At 43.8% G+C, this 17,622-nt stretch overlaps 1 protein-coding gene across 1 annotated transcript in view; it reads right to left on the minus strand.

The window, feature by feature from the left end:
• Window positions 1-17,622, minus strand: part of LOC135205522 (uncharacterized protein C2orf42-like) — a 125,997-nt gene that overhangs the window by 98,251 nt on the left and 10,124 nt on the right. The window contains 3 exon segments of the mRNA XM_064236269.1: window positions 5,905-5,919; window positions 5,921-6,039; window positions 6,042-6,159. Of these exon segments, the coding sequence (XP_064092339.1) occupies window positions 5,905-5,919; window positions 5,921-6,039; window positions 6,042-6,159 (252 nt within the window).

The following is a 17,622-nucleotide window of genomic DNA, read 5'->3' on the forward strand; positions in this document are numbered from 1 at the left end:
CCTAGCATGTTAGTAAGTTATGGGGTGGAAATTCCTTTGCCCATACTGCTCCTGAGGATACATATGGACCCAACGTTTGACAATTGTCAAACGTTGTTTTGACGTTTTCTAAGGTAATGACTTGCAAACACTGAATTAGTCCTCCAAAACGTCGTTTCAATGATATCTTTGAGGGCCATATTCTTTTTAAAAGCCAAGGAAGTAGCTACTGCTCTCACTTCGTGCGCCTTAACCTTAAGGATGCCGAAATTTTCTTCTTGGCATAACATATGAGATTCTTTAATTAGTTCCCTAAGGAAAAAGGCAATAGCATTTTTGGTCATTGCTTTGCTAGGATTCTTCACAGAGCACCACAGTGATTCTGAAGTTCCTTTAATCTTACTGGTTTTCTCCATATAATAGCGCAATGCCCTTACTGGACAAAGAACTCTCTCTTGTTCCTGTCCTACTAAATCTGAAAGACCTTGGCCATGGATGAGCTGGATTCTCGTTCTTGGCCAAGAACCCCTCCTGAAATGAGCAAACCGCCTTGTCATGTTTCCAGCCAATATGTTTGCTAATTGCTTGCAGCTCACTCACCCTTTTAGCTGTGGCCAAGGCCACCAAAAAGATGGTCTTTTTCGAGATATCTCTCAACGAGGCTTGATCCATCGGTTCGAACTTACTAGTTCCTAAGAATTTCAGGACCATAGCGAGATTCCAGGAAGGCGCTCTGTATTGGAGTTCCTTCCTTGTTCCAAAGGACCTTATGAGGTCTCTCAGATCTAGATTATTTGTAATATCTAAACCTCTATGTCTAAATACTGAGGTCAACATACTCCGATACCCTTTAATCGTCTGAGTTGACAATCCTATTTCCTTCTTTAAATATAAAAGGAAGTCGGCAATTTGGGTCACAGAGGTACTGGATGAAGAAATCTTCCGACTCTTGCACCACTTACGAAAGATTTCCCACTTCGCCTGGTACACCTTAATAGTAGAGGCTCTTCTAGCTCCGGCCACCGCTCTGGCCGCCTCTCTAGAAAACCCCCTCGCTCTGACAAGTCTTTCGATAGTCTGAACGCAGTCAGACCCAGAGTGAGGGTGTTCTTGTGGTACCTGTTGAAGTGAGGCTGTTTGAGTAGATCTACTCTTGCTGGAAGTGTCCTTGGCACATCTATTGTCCATTCCAGTACCTCTGTGAACCAATCTCGGGCCGGCCAGTAGGGAGCTATGAGAGTCATTCTTGTCCCTTGACTCTCCCTGAATTTCTCCAAAACCTTTCCTAATATCTTGAACGGGGGAAAGGCGTACACGTCTAGCCCCGTCCAATCTAGAAGAAAGGCGTCTACTGCGACTGCTTGACGGTCTGGGACTGGAGAGCAATAAGTCGTCAATCTCTTTGTCATTGCTGTCGCAAACAAGTCCACCACTGGGCGACCCCATAATTTCCACAGACTCTGGCATACTTCTAGATGAAGAGTCCATTCTGTTGATAGAAGTTGACCTTCCCTGCTCAACAGGTCTGCTCTCACATTCTTCTCCCCTTGAATGAATCTGGTGAGAAGGGTTACGTTTTCCTTCTCTGCCCAAAGAAGGATCTCCTCCGCCAACTTGCAAAGAGAGATTGAATGTGTCCCTCCTTGTTTGCGGATGTACGCCAGAGCTGTGGTATTGTCCGCGTTGACTTGCACCACCTTGTTGCGAATCACCGCGTTGAACTCTTTCAAAGCCAAGAAAATCGCCATCAGTTTCCTTCCTGTTTATATGCCAAGCCGCTTCCCCTCCTTGCTCCAACGACCTGAAACTTCTTGATGTCTGAGAGTCGCTCCCCACCTGCGTCCGACGCGTCTGAGAACAATACATGGTCTGGGTTCTTTTGCTGGAGCGACGCTCCCTTCGCTAACTTCCCCGGAGTTAGCCACCACCGCAATTCCTCTTTGATCTTGCGAGGAATTCGAAACAGGAAGGAATCTGGTTGCGATTTTCTTGGCCAGACTTGGTTCAAAAATATTTGTAGGGGTCTCATGTGAAGCCTTCCTAGAGAAACGAACCGTTCCAGGACGAGAGGGTCCCCAGTAAGCTCATCCACTCTCGTGCCGAACATTGTTCTTTCTCTAGAAAAGCTTGAACTTTCTTTCCGGATGCACTACTCTTGTCTGTTGGGAGACGGAAAAGCCCGAAAAGTCACTGAGGAGATCAGAATCCCCAAATAAACTAGCTCCTGATTGGGGGTCATATTCGACTTTTCTAAGTTCACCATCAGCCCTAACTCTTTCGTTAATGTTAACGTCATTTCTAAGTCCTCCAGACATTGCTTTCTTGATTGGGCTTTTATGAGCCAATCGTCCAGGTATAGAGACACTCTTATTCCTAGAATGTGTAGCCACTTCGCACGCTTGCCATCACTCTTGTAAAAACTTGTGGGGCTGTGCCATCAGTCCAAAGCAGAGGGCTTTGAACTGAAAGACCCTGTTCTGGATCACAAATCTCAGGTACTTCCTGGATCCTGCATGAATTGGGATATGAAAATATGCGTCTTGAAGGTCCAGGGTAACCATCCAGTCCCCTGGACGTACCGCTGCCAGTACTGAATCGGTCGTCTCCATCGTAAATTTTGTCTTCTCCACAAATAAGTTGAGTTGACTTACGTCCAGTACTGGTCTCCATCCCCCCGAGGATTTCGCTACTAAAAAACAGCCGGTTGTAAAATCCCGGAGATAAGTGATCCAGAACAGGTTCTATTGCTCCTTTCTTGAGCATAGAAAGTACTTGTTCTTGTAGTGCTTCTTGTTTCCCTGATCGCTGTAGTTGAGCTCCAAGCTCTCTTGGTGATGTCGCAAGAGGTGGTCTCTTCAGAAAAGGGATTTTGTAACCTTCTTTGGCCACCTTGACTACCCAAGGATCTGCTCCCTTTTCTTGCCAAATCTCCCAAAACTTCTGGAGTCTGGCACCTACTGATGTCTGAAGGACTTGTTGTTCATTGTTTACTACTGGGTTTCGAACTCCTCTTGGACGGAGCTCTTCTTGCTCTGAAGGAAGGACGAGAAAAGGACTTGCCTCGAAAGGGCTGACTAGCTTGTCTTGATTCCTTAGGCGTCTTCTTAACCACCTTGTTGGGTAAAAATTTTCTTACCGAAGAAGTTAACAGATCCTGCGTCGCCTTCTGAGTTAGGGAAAGCGAAATATCCTTGATAATATCCGCAGGAAATAACTGATCCGAAAGTGGGGAATAAACCAATGCGGATTTCTGGGCGTTAGAAACGCCCTTAGCAGCAAAAGAGCATAGGAGTGACCTCTTCTTTAAAACTCCTGCGGTGAAAAGAGATGCTAACTCATTCGCGCCATCCCTTAAGGCTTTGTCCATGCAGAACATAATACTGCTTGGGAGTTGAGAAGCCGTTGATTCATTATTTTCCACTGTTCGTCCCAGAGCCCAGGACCAATCAAGAAATTGAAAACCTCGAAAGTCCGGAAAATCCCTTTCAAGAGATGATCTAACTCTGATGAGACCACCACACTTTAGCCGAATTCAAAGCATGTCTGCGGGAACTGTCCACAATGTTGGAAAAATCCCCCTGGGAGAAGGCAGGAACTCCCAGGCCGAGATTTTCCACCCCCGTCGCATACCAAATTCCGGACTTCGATGCCAATTTGGCTGGAGGGAAAGAGAACACAGTCTTGCCCGCTTCCCTCTTTTCCTTCAACCACGTATCAATTCTTTGAAGAGCCTTCTTAGCCGTAATCGAAAACTTCATCTTCAAAAACGAGGACTTCTTCGGAGTTTTATTCTTGGAGAATTGAGAAAGGGGTGATGATCGGAGCTGCAGGCTGAAATCCCCTTCAAAAAGTGAAAGAGGCAATTCGTTAATTTCTTGTAGTCTGAAGAAGGTGCTTCACCATCTTTTTCTTCCTCAGACTCTAAGTCTTCTATCTCCTCTTCTGCCGAAGACACATCCTGTAAACCAAGGTCTTGCTGCAGAAAATCTTCTCCAACCTCGCGGGAAGAAGCCGGCTCCTGCCGCCTGCGTCCTGCGTCCTTCTGAGCTCCGAGGTTGCGTCCTGCGTCCTGTTCCGGAAGCTTGTGTCCTGCGTCCTGCTCCGGTAACTTGCGTCCTGCTTCCTGTTCTCGTAACTTGCGTCCTGCTCCCGTAACTTGCGTACTACCCGAGACTCCGAAGCGTGATGAGAAGGAGGCAAACCATCATGCGTCCTTTTAGATGACTTGACGGGGAGAGATGCGTCCTTACGCCTCATAGGAGGATGTTCCGATGTTCCCCACGATTTAACTAAATCGGCTAACCTTCCTTGCATCTCTTCAAGGAAGTTCCTAGTCTCTGTTTTTCCTGCGGAAGTCTGAGCAAGCGGAGAACGACGACGAGAAGGATCATTAAAACGAGAAATTCGATCCTGAGCTCTACGATAAGGAGAAGATACCGGAGAGACTGCTCCGGATTCAGAAGGAGGGCTCCTATCCAGAGAACCGCCGTATACATGAGGTCTTGCGTCTTGTCTTGACTTAAAGGATCTCCTCCTTTTAAACGGAACCACCTCTTCCTCATCATTAGAAGAGAAAATCTCGGGACTACTCCACCGCTCTTGAGGGTCACGCTCATCTTGAGAAGACGTAGGTCTATCGTCCTCTTCAGAGGATGCGAAACTTCCGCATAACGTCCATACTTGCCTGACCGCAGAACTATCTGTAGAGGAAAAACACTTCCCAGTGTCGCCTTTTCTATGACGCACTGCTGCAGCCTGGACGCAACAGGACTGCCTGAAGGGACGACTGATCGTAAGGGAACGCCCTCTCGCCTCCCTTCGACTGTCGACATGCCTTCTCCCTTGGTTCTGGGAGCTTGGCAGAGGCCTAGGTCTAGGAGCACGAGTGAGACGATCAGCCGCCCCCTCCACTACACTGACACTCTCAAACGTACCCACTTTGTCTGTAAGACGCTGAATCTGATCGCCCATTGACGCAAGGGCGGCAAACACTTTCACATAATTAGTATCCTCAGAAACAGCAGCAGGCGCAGGAGAGACCTGAGGAGAAGGATTAACAACTTCTACTTGGGAAGAAGGGGGAGAAATAACAGAAGTATTCAAGGCCTTACTAGAAGATCCTGACCTCTCACTCCGAGACACCGATCTTCCTACTCTATCCTTTTCTAGTCTCTCAACATATTTCGTGAAAGTCTTCCACTCCTTCTCATTTAAACTTTCACACTCATTATACTATTATCCCAAGTACACAAACCTCTCTACACTTCTTACATACTGTGTGAGGTCCTACCGAGGCTTTCGCAGTCTCACCTTGCACCCTTCTTTCATACACACTCGAATACTACACCAGAATCAGACATTATAAGAACTTCCAATCGCGATTGCCAATCCAACTTTCCAATACGATACCCAATAAATCATCCAAGTACAGCGAAAGTCAGCTAACGAGTTCGAATTCTAGCAGGGAACCAACAACGATGTTGCCGGTTCAGTGGCAGAAAAAATCTGAGGAAAATGGGAATGATTCCGAGCACCAGCGCCACGGGAGCGGGGTGGCGATCACCTGAACTACCAGTGATCTAGCGGTTGCCGCGAGTTTTGAAAATTCTGCCAGTGCGAACAGAGAATATAGCTATATATATACCTGCCAGGTAAGTGTCATACATGAAAATAAAGGCTTGATCATATAACCAAAACATTACATTTGTGTATTATTCATTTCAATGAAAATATCTTGGGCAGATGAAGGTACCTTGTTTAAATATGCTCTTGAAGGCAAAAGATTTGGTTTTAATGTAGTGTATACACTGAGTGTCACATGAAATACAATAACCACATAGCTGACTAGTCAGAAAAGTTGCAAATTTTAACATGATGATCTGGGAAAATTTAAAAGCTGACCAGTAACACTGACTTAAATCTTACCTGTTGAAAACTAAAAATGCAGAAATCCTAATGGGTGCAGAGCTTCTGGTTTACACTTGACTACCATTATGTTTTTTCGACACTCTCTGCCACAATGTGGTCCAGGGGTTTCTGTTGCAAGCTGCCATATTTCAGTTTGATGGATTGAGGGATAGACAAAGAGTTAAGCACCGAATTTTTTAATGTTAGGGAAATAGCTTCTTTGAAGCACTGTGCTGCAGCTCTAATATGAGAACATAACGTAGACTGGTGAACCTGAAAAGGGCCCAAGCCATATCAGTATTAGATATTCCTTGTTGCCAGATTACATTGTCTGAATATTGTTTATATTCTTTTATATGGTGGCTGATGGAATAGGCATCCCAATGCACACACAAAAAAAAAAAACAAAAAACAAAAAAAAAAAAAATAAAAAAAAGAAAAAAAAAAAAGAAGGCCAAATAGCTAACAGATCTGGATCTAAAGGGAAAAAATTATATACTGTATACATTTACTCATGTATCATGCAACTTTTCAAGACCTAATTTTGGAGCTAATTTTAGGGGTCGCATCATACATGAGATATAAAATTCGAGTGCAATAATCAATATTAGTACTGTGATAAAATACAACATGATTGATATGCATCTTTTCCATGGATCTTTTAACTTTCTTGCTTCTAGTTAGTGCAAATGAATCTCAAGATACTCTATCTATATATGACAAGGTTATTTTACGTTATAAAAAGTTTTCAAGTTGAAATATCACTTAAAAATGTATTGTTTGTGAATGAAATTTAGCTATTTTTTTCGTTAGTAGATGGCACTAAGGGCATGTTTTTTGGGTAAACAAAAATTAACAGATTTCGTTCGATATTTTCACTTGATCTCATCAGAATACTAAGAGCTTTACATATTTATCTTTTACTGGAGTGAAAACAATAAGATGTGTTCTTTCATGCCCAATAGTTTTGATTAAAAGGAGTTTCTCTCAAATTTTGTTTATGGTTGCGTTTGATGGCACTATACCGAAGTTTGTGAGTTTCATCCACATTTTTGATGCACGATAATAGTCATTAGTGGCTCAACATTCTTTCCTCAACTTCAGCTAAAACTTACAGATTAAATTTACTAGTATATGCCCCTGTTGATCTTTTCTTCATTGCCAGTAAGGATATAGTAATGTAAAAATATATCAGTCCTATTCTCTTTAATGTCATTTGTAACATAACTACAGTAATTTTTTACTACCGTACGATGGTTGAAATGCAAGCAAATAGGCTGTTGTTATCGTATTTGGCTGTTCATAGCAAATCAGCTATTTCAGGCTGTACGCATTTTTAAAACAAGTATATCATTACTAACAACACTTTTGGGCATTCTCTTTTACTTTTTAAACTTAACTAGATAATGGGATAGATAAAGAGATTGAGGAAAAGGGGTTAGTCTAACTAAAAATGGAACAGATAAAGAGGAAAAGAGGTTAGCCCATTGTTATTTTGGTCTCGTAAATTTAACTCGCATGATACGTGAGATACGTGATAAGGTCATTTTTTAAGGGTGAAAATTTGGGGGTCGCATGATATGCGAGATAGCGTGTTACACGAGTATATATGGTAATTACAGGATTAGATGTAACATAAAGTAAAATCATTTCTAAACAATTCAAAACTTCTGACAATAATTTATTCACATCATACACATAAAATAACTTCCTGTACCAATTTAAACAGGGATTTCATTCACATGTTTCATAGTAGTGTTAAACTCAGAAATCTCTGACCTCTATTACTGTGATAATTCAATAAAATATAACTGCTTCTATCTTTTTTTAACTGTAAATATTTTGACTTCCTTGAACAAAGTGAATAAAGTAATTGATAAAGTCAATATGCATGGCAGGATAACCGCTACTAAATCTAGTGGACTCTCTCTCTCTCTCTCTCTCTCTCTCTCTCTCTCTCTCTCTCTCTCTCTCTCTCTCTCTCTCTCTCTCTCTCTCTCTCTCTCTCTCTCTCTCTCCTTTGTCAATATGCATGGCAGTGTAACCCACTACTAAATGCACTGGACTCTCTCTCTCTCTCTCTCTCTCTCTCTCTCTCTCTCTCTCTCTCTCTCTCTCTCTCTCTCTCTCTCTCTCTCACATATAACTATGCAATTCCATGATCATGCACATCAACTCCCAAAATATACTTCAAGACTAGCCAGCATTTGAATATCATTGCATTCTCTGGCCTATTTTCATGTCTTATAAAACTGTACCAATCATTACTTAAAAATAGCAATTATACAAGTAAATAAATATCAAAATTTTTTAAAGTAAATTGTATTTTTCCTAACTAAACAAACCTGAGGTCCTTTTCATAAGGAATTTCTTTCAGCGTAGGCTGGAATACAGCTGTTAAATTCTTGAACAAGGTGGTTAGGCAGTAACTACCATCTGGTAGGCAGGTAGGCCCACCTGTCCGGATTTAAACACTCCACTTTGCCTTCATAATACAACTCACTTTAAAAAACTGTGATTTGTTCCTACACGATATACAAACCCTCGGTCCTTTACATAAGGAAGACTCACTGATTGGTGGGAGGGATGTGAGTGAGCCTCTAGAACTGACTGGAGTTCAGCATACATGGGCTATTCATTCTGGTCGTAAGAGCGAGGAGGAGTGCCCTGCCTCTGACAACTTATTGGAGTATAGGAACTGCATGATCATGACTCATCCGAAAAGGGCTGAGAAGAATATTCAGTCGGAAGCATTGATGCAAAGTCCTGGGAAGGGTTTGCATTATTGCCAGTCTCCTTCCTTCCCTTGCTAGAGGAAGGAGCGGGATTGCTTCTAAGATTCTGATAAAAAAATAGAAAGGAAACTCGATGTGCAAGCTTACCGCATCATCGCCCGACCAGCCAGTGTAAGTTCAAGTCCTATCCTCAACCTGACGGAAGAGTAGTAGAAGGACGAGGAGAGGAAGGTGGAGAGGCCAGTCACTTTCGCATCCTTCTTACCTCTAGAACCACACACCATAGGCGAGATGCAACTTGTCCTCTCGAAGGAGCTGGGTAAGCAAACACAACCTGTGAGCATCCACCACCGGTCCAAGGAAAAGAGGTTCCAAGGACCTTTGGGCAGACCCGAAGAAAAAAAGATATAAATTGGGTCGTAATGAGACTGCATCTATCTTCTGGTCTGACATATTCTTCGGGGTGATGAAATGGACCCAGCCACTGGCACTGCTCGGACTCTGAGGGAGCTAATAGTGGATGTATAGGAACTGCAGAGAAGTTATCCATGATCTCGAAAGATTCGTAGGAAGACATGCTATTAAACACTTCTGCATGGAAGTCAGCAGTGGATAAAGGTATCAACACTCAATGAAGGGTGTCAATCCTTCTTAGGTACAGCAACACACCAACAGGGCAAGTAATGACTGATTTGGATCAACCAATACAAAATCCAAAGCGCAGGAGATCATGAAGGTTTCAGCCTCGTCAACTGATGCCGAATGATTGCGCATTTGAGACGTAGTCATGACATGACACCTGCCTTTTGAAGGGTGATGTTGAGAACGAACCATGCAAATGGTCTATCTTGTTTATAAACGATATTGAGAGACGAGATGATGATTCTCGCGAGGCATGTGCACATTAAACGACTCAAATGCCTTCTACAGACAGAGGTCCCTGTGATGGCAAGACAGAAGTTTCTCATCAGTAGTAGAAACAGTACTACTTAGTGAATGACTACGGTGAATGTGGACCTACATCTTCACAGTTGGATCGGAGAGAAGTGAACTCTCACGATTCTGATCATAGGAAAAGTCCCGTTGATGACACCAACCCGTGAAGACGGTTCTAATCCCTTGTGTTTTACATGACTAAGGGAGTTATTCCACCATTATTTGCTGCTCGGCGGGAAAGTTGGTGCTTGCAATGAAGATGGAGAGTCTTTCAGTAATGAAAACACAAGGATTGTACTGCCTGAAGAACTGCTTCTTGTGGGTTGGATCAGGGAGGAATTTTCTATTTACTCTGGAAGCAGAGCTAGTCGGGTGGGGAACAGGCGAAGTCTTCGTTATTCATTTCCAATTTGAGGTGAACATAGAATAATTGAATACCTTACAAATTAGAAAACGTATTCTAAAATACAAAACTCACATAGTCAGAAACAAAAATCATTCTGTGTCATTGCAGCAGACGATGAGGCAGATGCGATGGAACAGAAGATTACAGACTTCTGATATACCGTGGGGTAAACAGAAAGTTGACAGTGAGTCTAATGAGATATAATGAGATATATCTCTGTCTGAAAATTCTCTCAACAGCAAATGTTGAGCAAGAGACATGGGCCTTGTGCAAGAATTCCGAACCAACCAGAGACCTAAGTCTGTGATTGTTAGGCAGAGATTCGAATTGGTAGTTTATCCTCGATGGAGGAGAAACTATTAAGATGAACATAATCTCGGAGCGTAGGCAGTATTCTGCCACTTGCTACACTGAGTTGCCTGGTAGTGCATTCCATGTTTGGCTAGAACAGTGTTTCTCAACCAGGGGGCCATGAGCAGACAACGAAAAACTGCGATTCAGAATGCAGAAGCTTGTAATGTGCATAAGGAGATAAGTCTCCGGTCATAATGTCAAAGTAAAAAGGGTAGATGAGTTTAACCATGATTCTTTTTTAAAGAGAAAATGGAGCCCACAGAGCATTCATAAAGTAATGCTTTAATGGTAATGTTAGTTGGCAACCGTCATGTGTTCAGTGTACGTTCCACTAGCTGTGTTGTTTGGATTAGCGGGCCTTAAACCGGAGGATTACCGTACTTTATCATACTTAACACGCCACACAAAACTAAGTTGAAGGAAGCACAAGTATTTTGAGATATAAAACTATGGTTCCTATGCCATGATATGCATTAATACACCCTCAAAACAAATGAAACAAAGATGCACTGTTCCTGAGGAGGGTGGTGGTGGGGATGGGAGGGAGCTATTAGCTTTGCTGCCAATGGCTTCAAAATGATATTGTTATGATACAATAAAGTTTTATACATACTTACCTGGCAGATATATACTTAGCTATTTGACTCCGTCGTCCGACAGAAATTCGAATTTCGCGCACACGCTACCTGTAGGTCAGGTGATCTACTTACCTGCCGCTGGGTGGCAGGACTAGGAACCATCCCCATGTTCTATCATATTTTTTCTATACCGCCTGTCTCCTGAGGGGAGGAATAGGGTGGGATAATTTTGTATATCTGCCAGGTATAATTTTGTATATATCTGCCAGGTAAGTATGTATAAAACTTTATTGTATCATAACAATATCATTTTTATACACTTAACTTACCTGTCAGATATATACTTAGCTGATTCACACCATTGGAGGTGGGAAAGAGACAGCTAAATATAGAATCAAACAGGAATCACAACTATCGTTGTAGGTAATAAATAAATAAAAACCTTGGTTCCTACCTGTTTAGACTGAAGACTTCATGAATACAATCCAGGAGTCTAGACAGTCTCAAGAGCCTCAGCGAGATATTGATCTATGGCTAAGAGTTCTTGTGGTTCTGCCAAAGGGGTCTTACCCGCTTACTTGGTAGATCCTGGAAGGACTACGTCAATGGGTGCTTATCCACTTACTTGACAAGACCTTATACAAGGAGCACAACATCGATCCGATCACCTCAACCTATCCATGTTAGTTCTAAGATTGCAAGAAGTTATCCCCTAACCTCTTGCAAACGACCACAAACTCGAAACACAAACATTCGTACAGTAAAGTACAAAATTAAAAATAAAATTAAAAAAAATGTTTGTACAATCTATTCAGTAAGACGTCTCCTGATTCCCCCCACTGATCCAAGCTCGGACGTCCGTACGCCAGCAAGCATACTAATCAGCAGAAAAAACCAACAACTCGTCTCACAAGGTAGATCTATGTACTATCAAAATTTTTAACAAATACAAATTTTTTCTAAGGATCGTTATGTGCTCCCAGCCCCAGCACTGTATCGGCTGATACAAAAGGACCCAGAGAGAAACACTTTTCATATGTTACTTTAACGTCCTTGAGATAGTGCGATGCGAACACTGAATTACACCTCCAGTAAGTCGCATCCACAATGTCTTTTAAAGACATGTTCTTCTGAAATGCTAATGAAGTGGCTACCGCTCTAACCTCATGAGCCTTCACTCGGAGAGTCCTGAAAGAGTCTTCAGTGCAGTCATTATGAGCATCCGTAATAATGCTCCTCACAAAGAATGCTAATGCATTTTTTGACATGGGTCTACTAGGATCCCTAACCGCGCACCACAGGCTTTGTTTACATCCGTTTAGTTCATTCTTCTTCTTTAAATAGAACTTCAAAGCTCTAACCGGACATAAAGATCTTTCTAATTCCTCTCCTACTAGATTTGAAAGTCCTTTAACTTCAAAACTCTTTGGCCAGGGTTTAGAGGGGTTCTCGTTCTTAGCCAGAAACAGAGTCTGGAAAGAACAAATTGCCGCATCGCTCTTAAATCCTACTCGAGAATCTAGAGCGTGTATTTCACTAATTCTCTTCGCAGTCGCTAATGACAACAAGAAAATACATTTTCTCGTTAGATCTCTAAACGACGCGTTGAGAGGAGGTTCAAATCTACTAGATGATAGAAATCTCAAAACTACATCTAGGTTCCAGTTCGGAGTGCGAGGAGAAAAGGTTTTTGAGGTTTCAAAAGATCTAATAAGATCGTGGAGGTCTTTATCTTCTGCAATTCTCAAACCTCTGTTTCGAAATACGGCCGAAAGCATACTTCGATAACCTTTAATGGTAGAACTGATAATTTTGATTCTTCCTAAGGAAAATCAAGAAATCAGCTATGTTGGTCACAGAGGTATCGGAAGAGGACAGTTTATTCTTCTTACACCATCTTCTAAATACATCCCATTTTGATTGGTAGACCCGAATAGTTGAAGATCTCCGGGCCCTAGCAATTGCTTTGAAGCTTTGCTTGAAAAGCCTCTCGCTCTGACAAGTCTTTCGATAGTCGAAAGGCAGTCAGAGCGAGAGCGGGGAGGTTTTGATGGTACCTCTCGAAATGGGGTTGTTTGAGAAGATCTCTCCTGTGTGGAAGAGATCTTGGGAAGTCGACTGTCCATTCCTGTACCTCTGTGAACCAATCTTGAGACGGCCAAAAGGGAGCGATGAGTGTTAGTCTCGTCCTCTTGATGCCGCAAACTTTCTTAACACTCCTAACATTTTGAAGGGGGGGAAATGCGTAGGCATCCAGGCCTGACAGTCCAGTAGCATGGCGTCCACGCTATCGCTCTCGGGTCCTTCCACTAAGGAGCAAAAGTTCTCTATCCTTCTGGATAGGTAAGTGGCGAATAGGTCTATATGTGGACTGCCCCACAGGGACCACAGAGCTTGACACACCTGAATGTGAAGGGTCCATTCTGTGGGGAGAACTTGGTTTAAACCTGCTTAGCCTGTCTGCTCTGATGTTCTTCTCTCCTTTCACGAATCGTGAGAAGAGTCACTTTCTTTTCTTTTGCCCAATACAACAGCTCTTTTGTTATATGGAACAGAGAAAGAGAGTGAGTTCCCCCTTGTTTCTTGATATAGGCCAACGCTGTGGTGTTGTCGAGTTGACCTGTACCACTTGACCTAACACCTGTGTCTCGAAGGCTTTTAGAGCTAGAAGAACGGCATAAAGTTCTTTGGAGTTTATATGCCAGTCTAGCTGATCCTTCCTCCATTGGCCTGATATTTCTTTTGTCCCTAGAGTCGCTCCCCATCCCTTCTCTGAAGCGTCTGAGAACAAGATTAGGTTTGGGTTCCGAACTTCTAGAGACAAGCCCTCGTTCTTTTCTAAGGGAAAATCCACCACTTCAGATGATTCTTTACTTCCAGAGGAATACTGAAGTGTCCGAAAGCTGTCCGTTCTTCCAACTCCAAATTCTTTCTTAAGAAGAATTGAAGAGGGCGAAGGTGGAGTCTTCCTAGCGAAATGAACTGTTCTAGTGAGGAAAGGGTTCCCAGAAGACTTAACCACTCCCTCACCGAACTCCGTTCTTTCTCTAGGAAGCTCGAGATTTTTTTGTAATCCCCGAGCAATCCTTTCCTGGGACGGAAAAGCCCGAAAACCCTGAGAATCCATCCGAATCCCCAAATAGACTAAGTTCTGACTGGGGATCATCTGCGATTTCTCGAGGTTCACGAGTAATCCTAACGTCTTTGCTAGGTTCAAAGTAGACTGTAGGTCCTCCAAACACCGTTTCTCTGACTTGGCCCGGATTAGCCAATCGTCAAGATACATTGAGATGCGTATCCCTTCTAAATGAAGCCATTTGGCCACGTTCCGCATCAGATACGTAAATACCTGAGGGGCGGTCGATAGGCCGAAGCACAAGGCCCTGAATTGGAAGATTTGTCCTTGAACAACAAATCTTAGATATTTCTTGACGATGGGTGAATCGGAACATGAAAGTAAGCATCCTGAAGGTCCAGGGATACCATCCAATCTCCCTGACGTAGGGAAGACAGAACTGAAGCTGAAGTCTCCATGGAGAACTTCTTTTTCTCCCACGTACCTGTTCAGGACGCTTACATCTAGGACGGGTCTCCATCCCCCGAAGCCTTTGGAACCAAGAAAAGGCGGTTGTAAAAACCCGGGGAGAAAGGATCTTGTACTAGCTCTATAGCATTCTTGTCCCTCATCGACACCACCGTCTGAAGGAGAGTCTTGGTTTCAGTACCCCATGGGTCCTTGTAACTCGTCGACAAATCCTTTGGAGATGTTGCCAAATGGAGGTCTGTCTACGAAGGGAATGATGTACCCCTTCTGTAGGACAGACAGAGTCCAGGGATCTGCTTCTCTTACGGACCAGGCATCCAGAAAGTATTGAAGTCTGGCCCCTACCTGCGCTTGGAGGACATGGCTGCTATTTGCTCTTTTTAAAGAGCGGAAGGAAGACCTCCCTCGCTTGTCGAAGGGTCTTCTCTCCGAAGTTGATCGAGTGAAGGGGCTCACCACGAAAGGGCACCACTGGAGTCCGAGCCACCTTCTTCTGAGTCTTAACTGCAGGTCTACTTTTCTTTGTAGATTGTACAAGAAGGTCCTGCGTAGCCTTTTCCGACAAGGATCTCGCAACATCCTTCACTAAAGATGAAGGAAACAGATGTTCTGACCGAGGTGCGAATAATAAGCGGACCTCTGAGAAGGAGAAACTCCTTTCGTTAGGAAGGAACTGTAAATAGATCTTTTCTTCAACATCCCATATCCAAAAAGAGCCGCCAACTCACCAGAACCATCTTGCACAGCCTTATCCATGCAAGATTAGGACACTGTGCAAAGTTTCTGGATCTAGAAAATCTGGCTCACTCGTCTTCTTAGCCAGCACCCCAAGAGACCAATCCAAGAAGTTTGAACTACCTCTAAGACGTGAAAAATTCCCTTAAGGTGCTGATCTAACTCCGACATACTCCAGGGACGCCTTTGCGAATTGAAGAGACTGTCTTCTCACCGACTCCTACAAGACTCGAGAAATCTGAATCTGCCGACGAAGGGAGCATCAATCCCATCGCCTCTTCTGTCTTATACCAAATGCCTCTTTTCCCGTCAGTTGGAGGGAGGAGGGAGCAATAAACCGTTCTCAAAGTTTCCTTTTTAGATAAAAGCCACGAATCTAAAGACTGGAGGGCTTTCTTCATTGAGATCGCCAGTTTCATCTTTCAGAAAGCCGAGGATTTCGGGGTTTTTGTGCTCGAAAACAGAGATCTCGGCGAAGGAGGAGCTGCAGGACTAAGAGAATCCGCAAACTCCTCTAGAAGTAACGAGGCTAAAACTTTATAATTGGAAAGTCCCTCGTTAGTTGAAACTTCTTCCTCAGAAATCTCTTCCAGTTCCAGGTTAGAAGGAGATCGCTCTTTCCTGACCGATTCTCTATCAGGAGAAGCCGCTCCCGTGGGAGGCGTCCTGCTTCTTGCTGGTGTCAACCGCTTAGGAGCGTCCTCGCGCTTGTCTGACGACTCTTTCCTGAGAGGCGTCCTGCTTCTTGTTGACGTCTCGCGCCTCGAAGCGTCCTGGCTCTTGCCTCGCACCTCGCTCCTGGGAGGCGTCATGCTTCTGGCTGGCGTCAAACCGCTTTGGAGCGTCCTGACGCTTGCCTGACGACTCTCTCCTGAGAGGTGTCCTACTTTTTGTTGACATCTTCGCGCCTCGTAGCATCCTGGCTCTTGCCTGGATCCTCGTTCCTGGAGGAGTCCTGCTTCTGGATGGCATGACGCGCCTATCTTGACGCTCGCGCCTGGCTGACGTTTCACGTCTCGCAAACTCGACGCTCTTGTCTGGCGTCTCGTGCTTTGCGTTTGACAGGAGAACGGATCCTGCTCGGCCTATGCAAGGCTGATGAATCCGATTCCAAATCAGAGGAAGACAAAATACTATGGCGAGTCTGAACCCTCGATAGCCTAGACTTCTTAATAGGCAGGAAATCGTCTTTCCTTCTGGGGGGAGGGTCTTTATACAGAACTCCCACAGAGAAGTGATGGAATCCTGCATAGTGCGAAGGATTCTTTTAGTCTCTTCATTATTGTCTACCCTCGGTTGTTTAATTACTGGATGGTCCTCCTCTTGAAAACGCTCAGGACTAGAAGTAATCCTGGGTTCATCCAAACGTCTCTTAAGGGGGCGAGAAAGATCCGCCGATCTCCACCCTCTTTTAGGTGAGGAATTCTCCGAGGAGGAGAAACACTCACGCAGAACGCTTTTTCTGTAACGTTCTCTGGCATTCTGTGGCGATACAGAAAATGCCGAAGGGACGTCTGACTGTTGGGGATCCTCCACAACCTCCTTACGGCTTTCGACATTCCTTCTCCTCTGGGCTTGGGAGCTTGAAAGAGGTCTAGGCCTGGGAGCGTTGTGAAGACAATCAGACGCCCCCTCCACTGCACTGGGGACACTTATATCACTATCCCACAGCACTATAATTACACTGCTTACCTCATAGGCCGCCATTTTGGTTTCCATTTTCCGAAGCGCGGCTTTAAGATTCGCTATCTCCGATGCCGAATCTGTGTGTTCTAATAAAGGAGCAGGTACATTAGATGGGGCAGTAAAAGGAGAAGAGGGTTATATTATTACTAATAACCCGCTAGAACTAGATAAAGGTTTGGAAGAAGACCTCCTCACCCTGTTTCTTTCTAACTTCTTCACGTATGAGGTTAGAGATTTCCATTCTTCCTCACTCAAATCCTTGCATTCATTACAAGTATTACCAAAAGAACATTCATACATCCTGCATTTCCTGCAAATAGTATGAGGATCAATTGATGCCTTCGGCATCCTAACTTTACAACCCGCATTACACACATTCTCACCACATTTCCAGAATCAGACATCATGTTGAACAATCCAAATCAAATTCCAAAAACGGTCCACAATCGCGTATGCCAGTACAATCAATGCAAATACGTCACCGAGAAGTCCAAACGAAGATCAATTGCGATGCAAAATACGAATCCAGCCGGAGATACCCACAACGATGTTGCCAGTATGGCCGACAGAAAAAATATGATAGAACATGGGGATGGTTCCTAGTCCTGCCACCCAGCGGCAGGTAAGTAGATCACCTGACCTACAGGTAGCGTGTGCGCGAAATTCGAATTTCTGTCGGACGACGGAGTCAAATAGCTAAGTATATATCTGACAGGTAAGTTAAGTGTATAAAATCTTAAATTAAACTATATCACTTTTGTC

The sequence above is a fragment of the Macrobrachium nipponense genome, chromosome 24 (genome assembly GCF_015104395.2).
Source record: "Macrobrachium nipponense isolate FS-2020 chromosome 24, ASM1510439v2, whole genome shotgun sequence".
NCBI lineage: Eukaryota > Metazoa > Arthropoda > Malacostraca > Decapoda > Palaemonidae > Macrobrachium > Macrobrachium nipponense.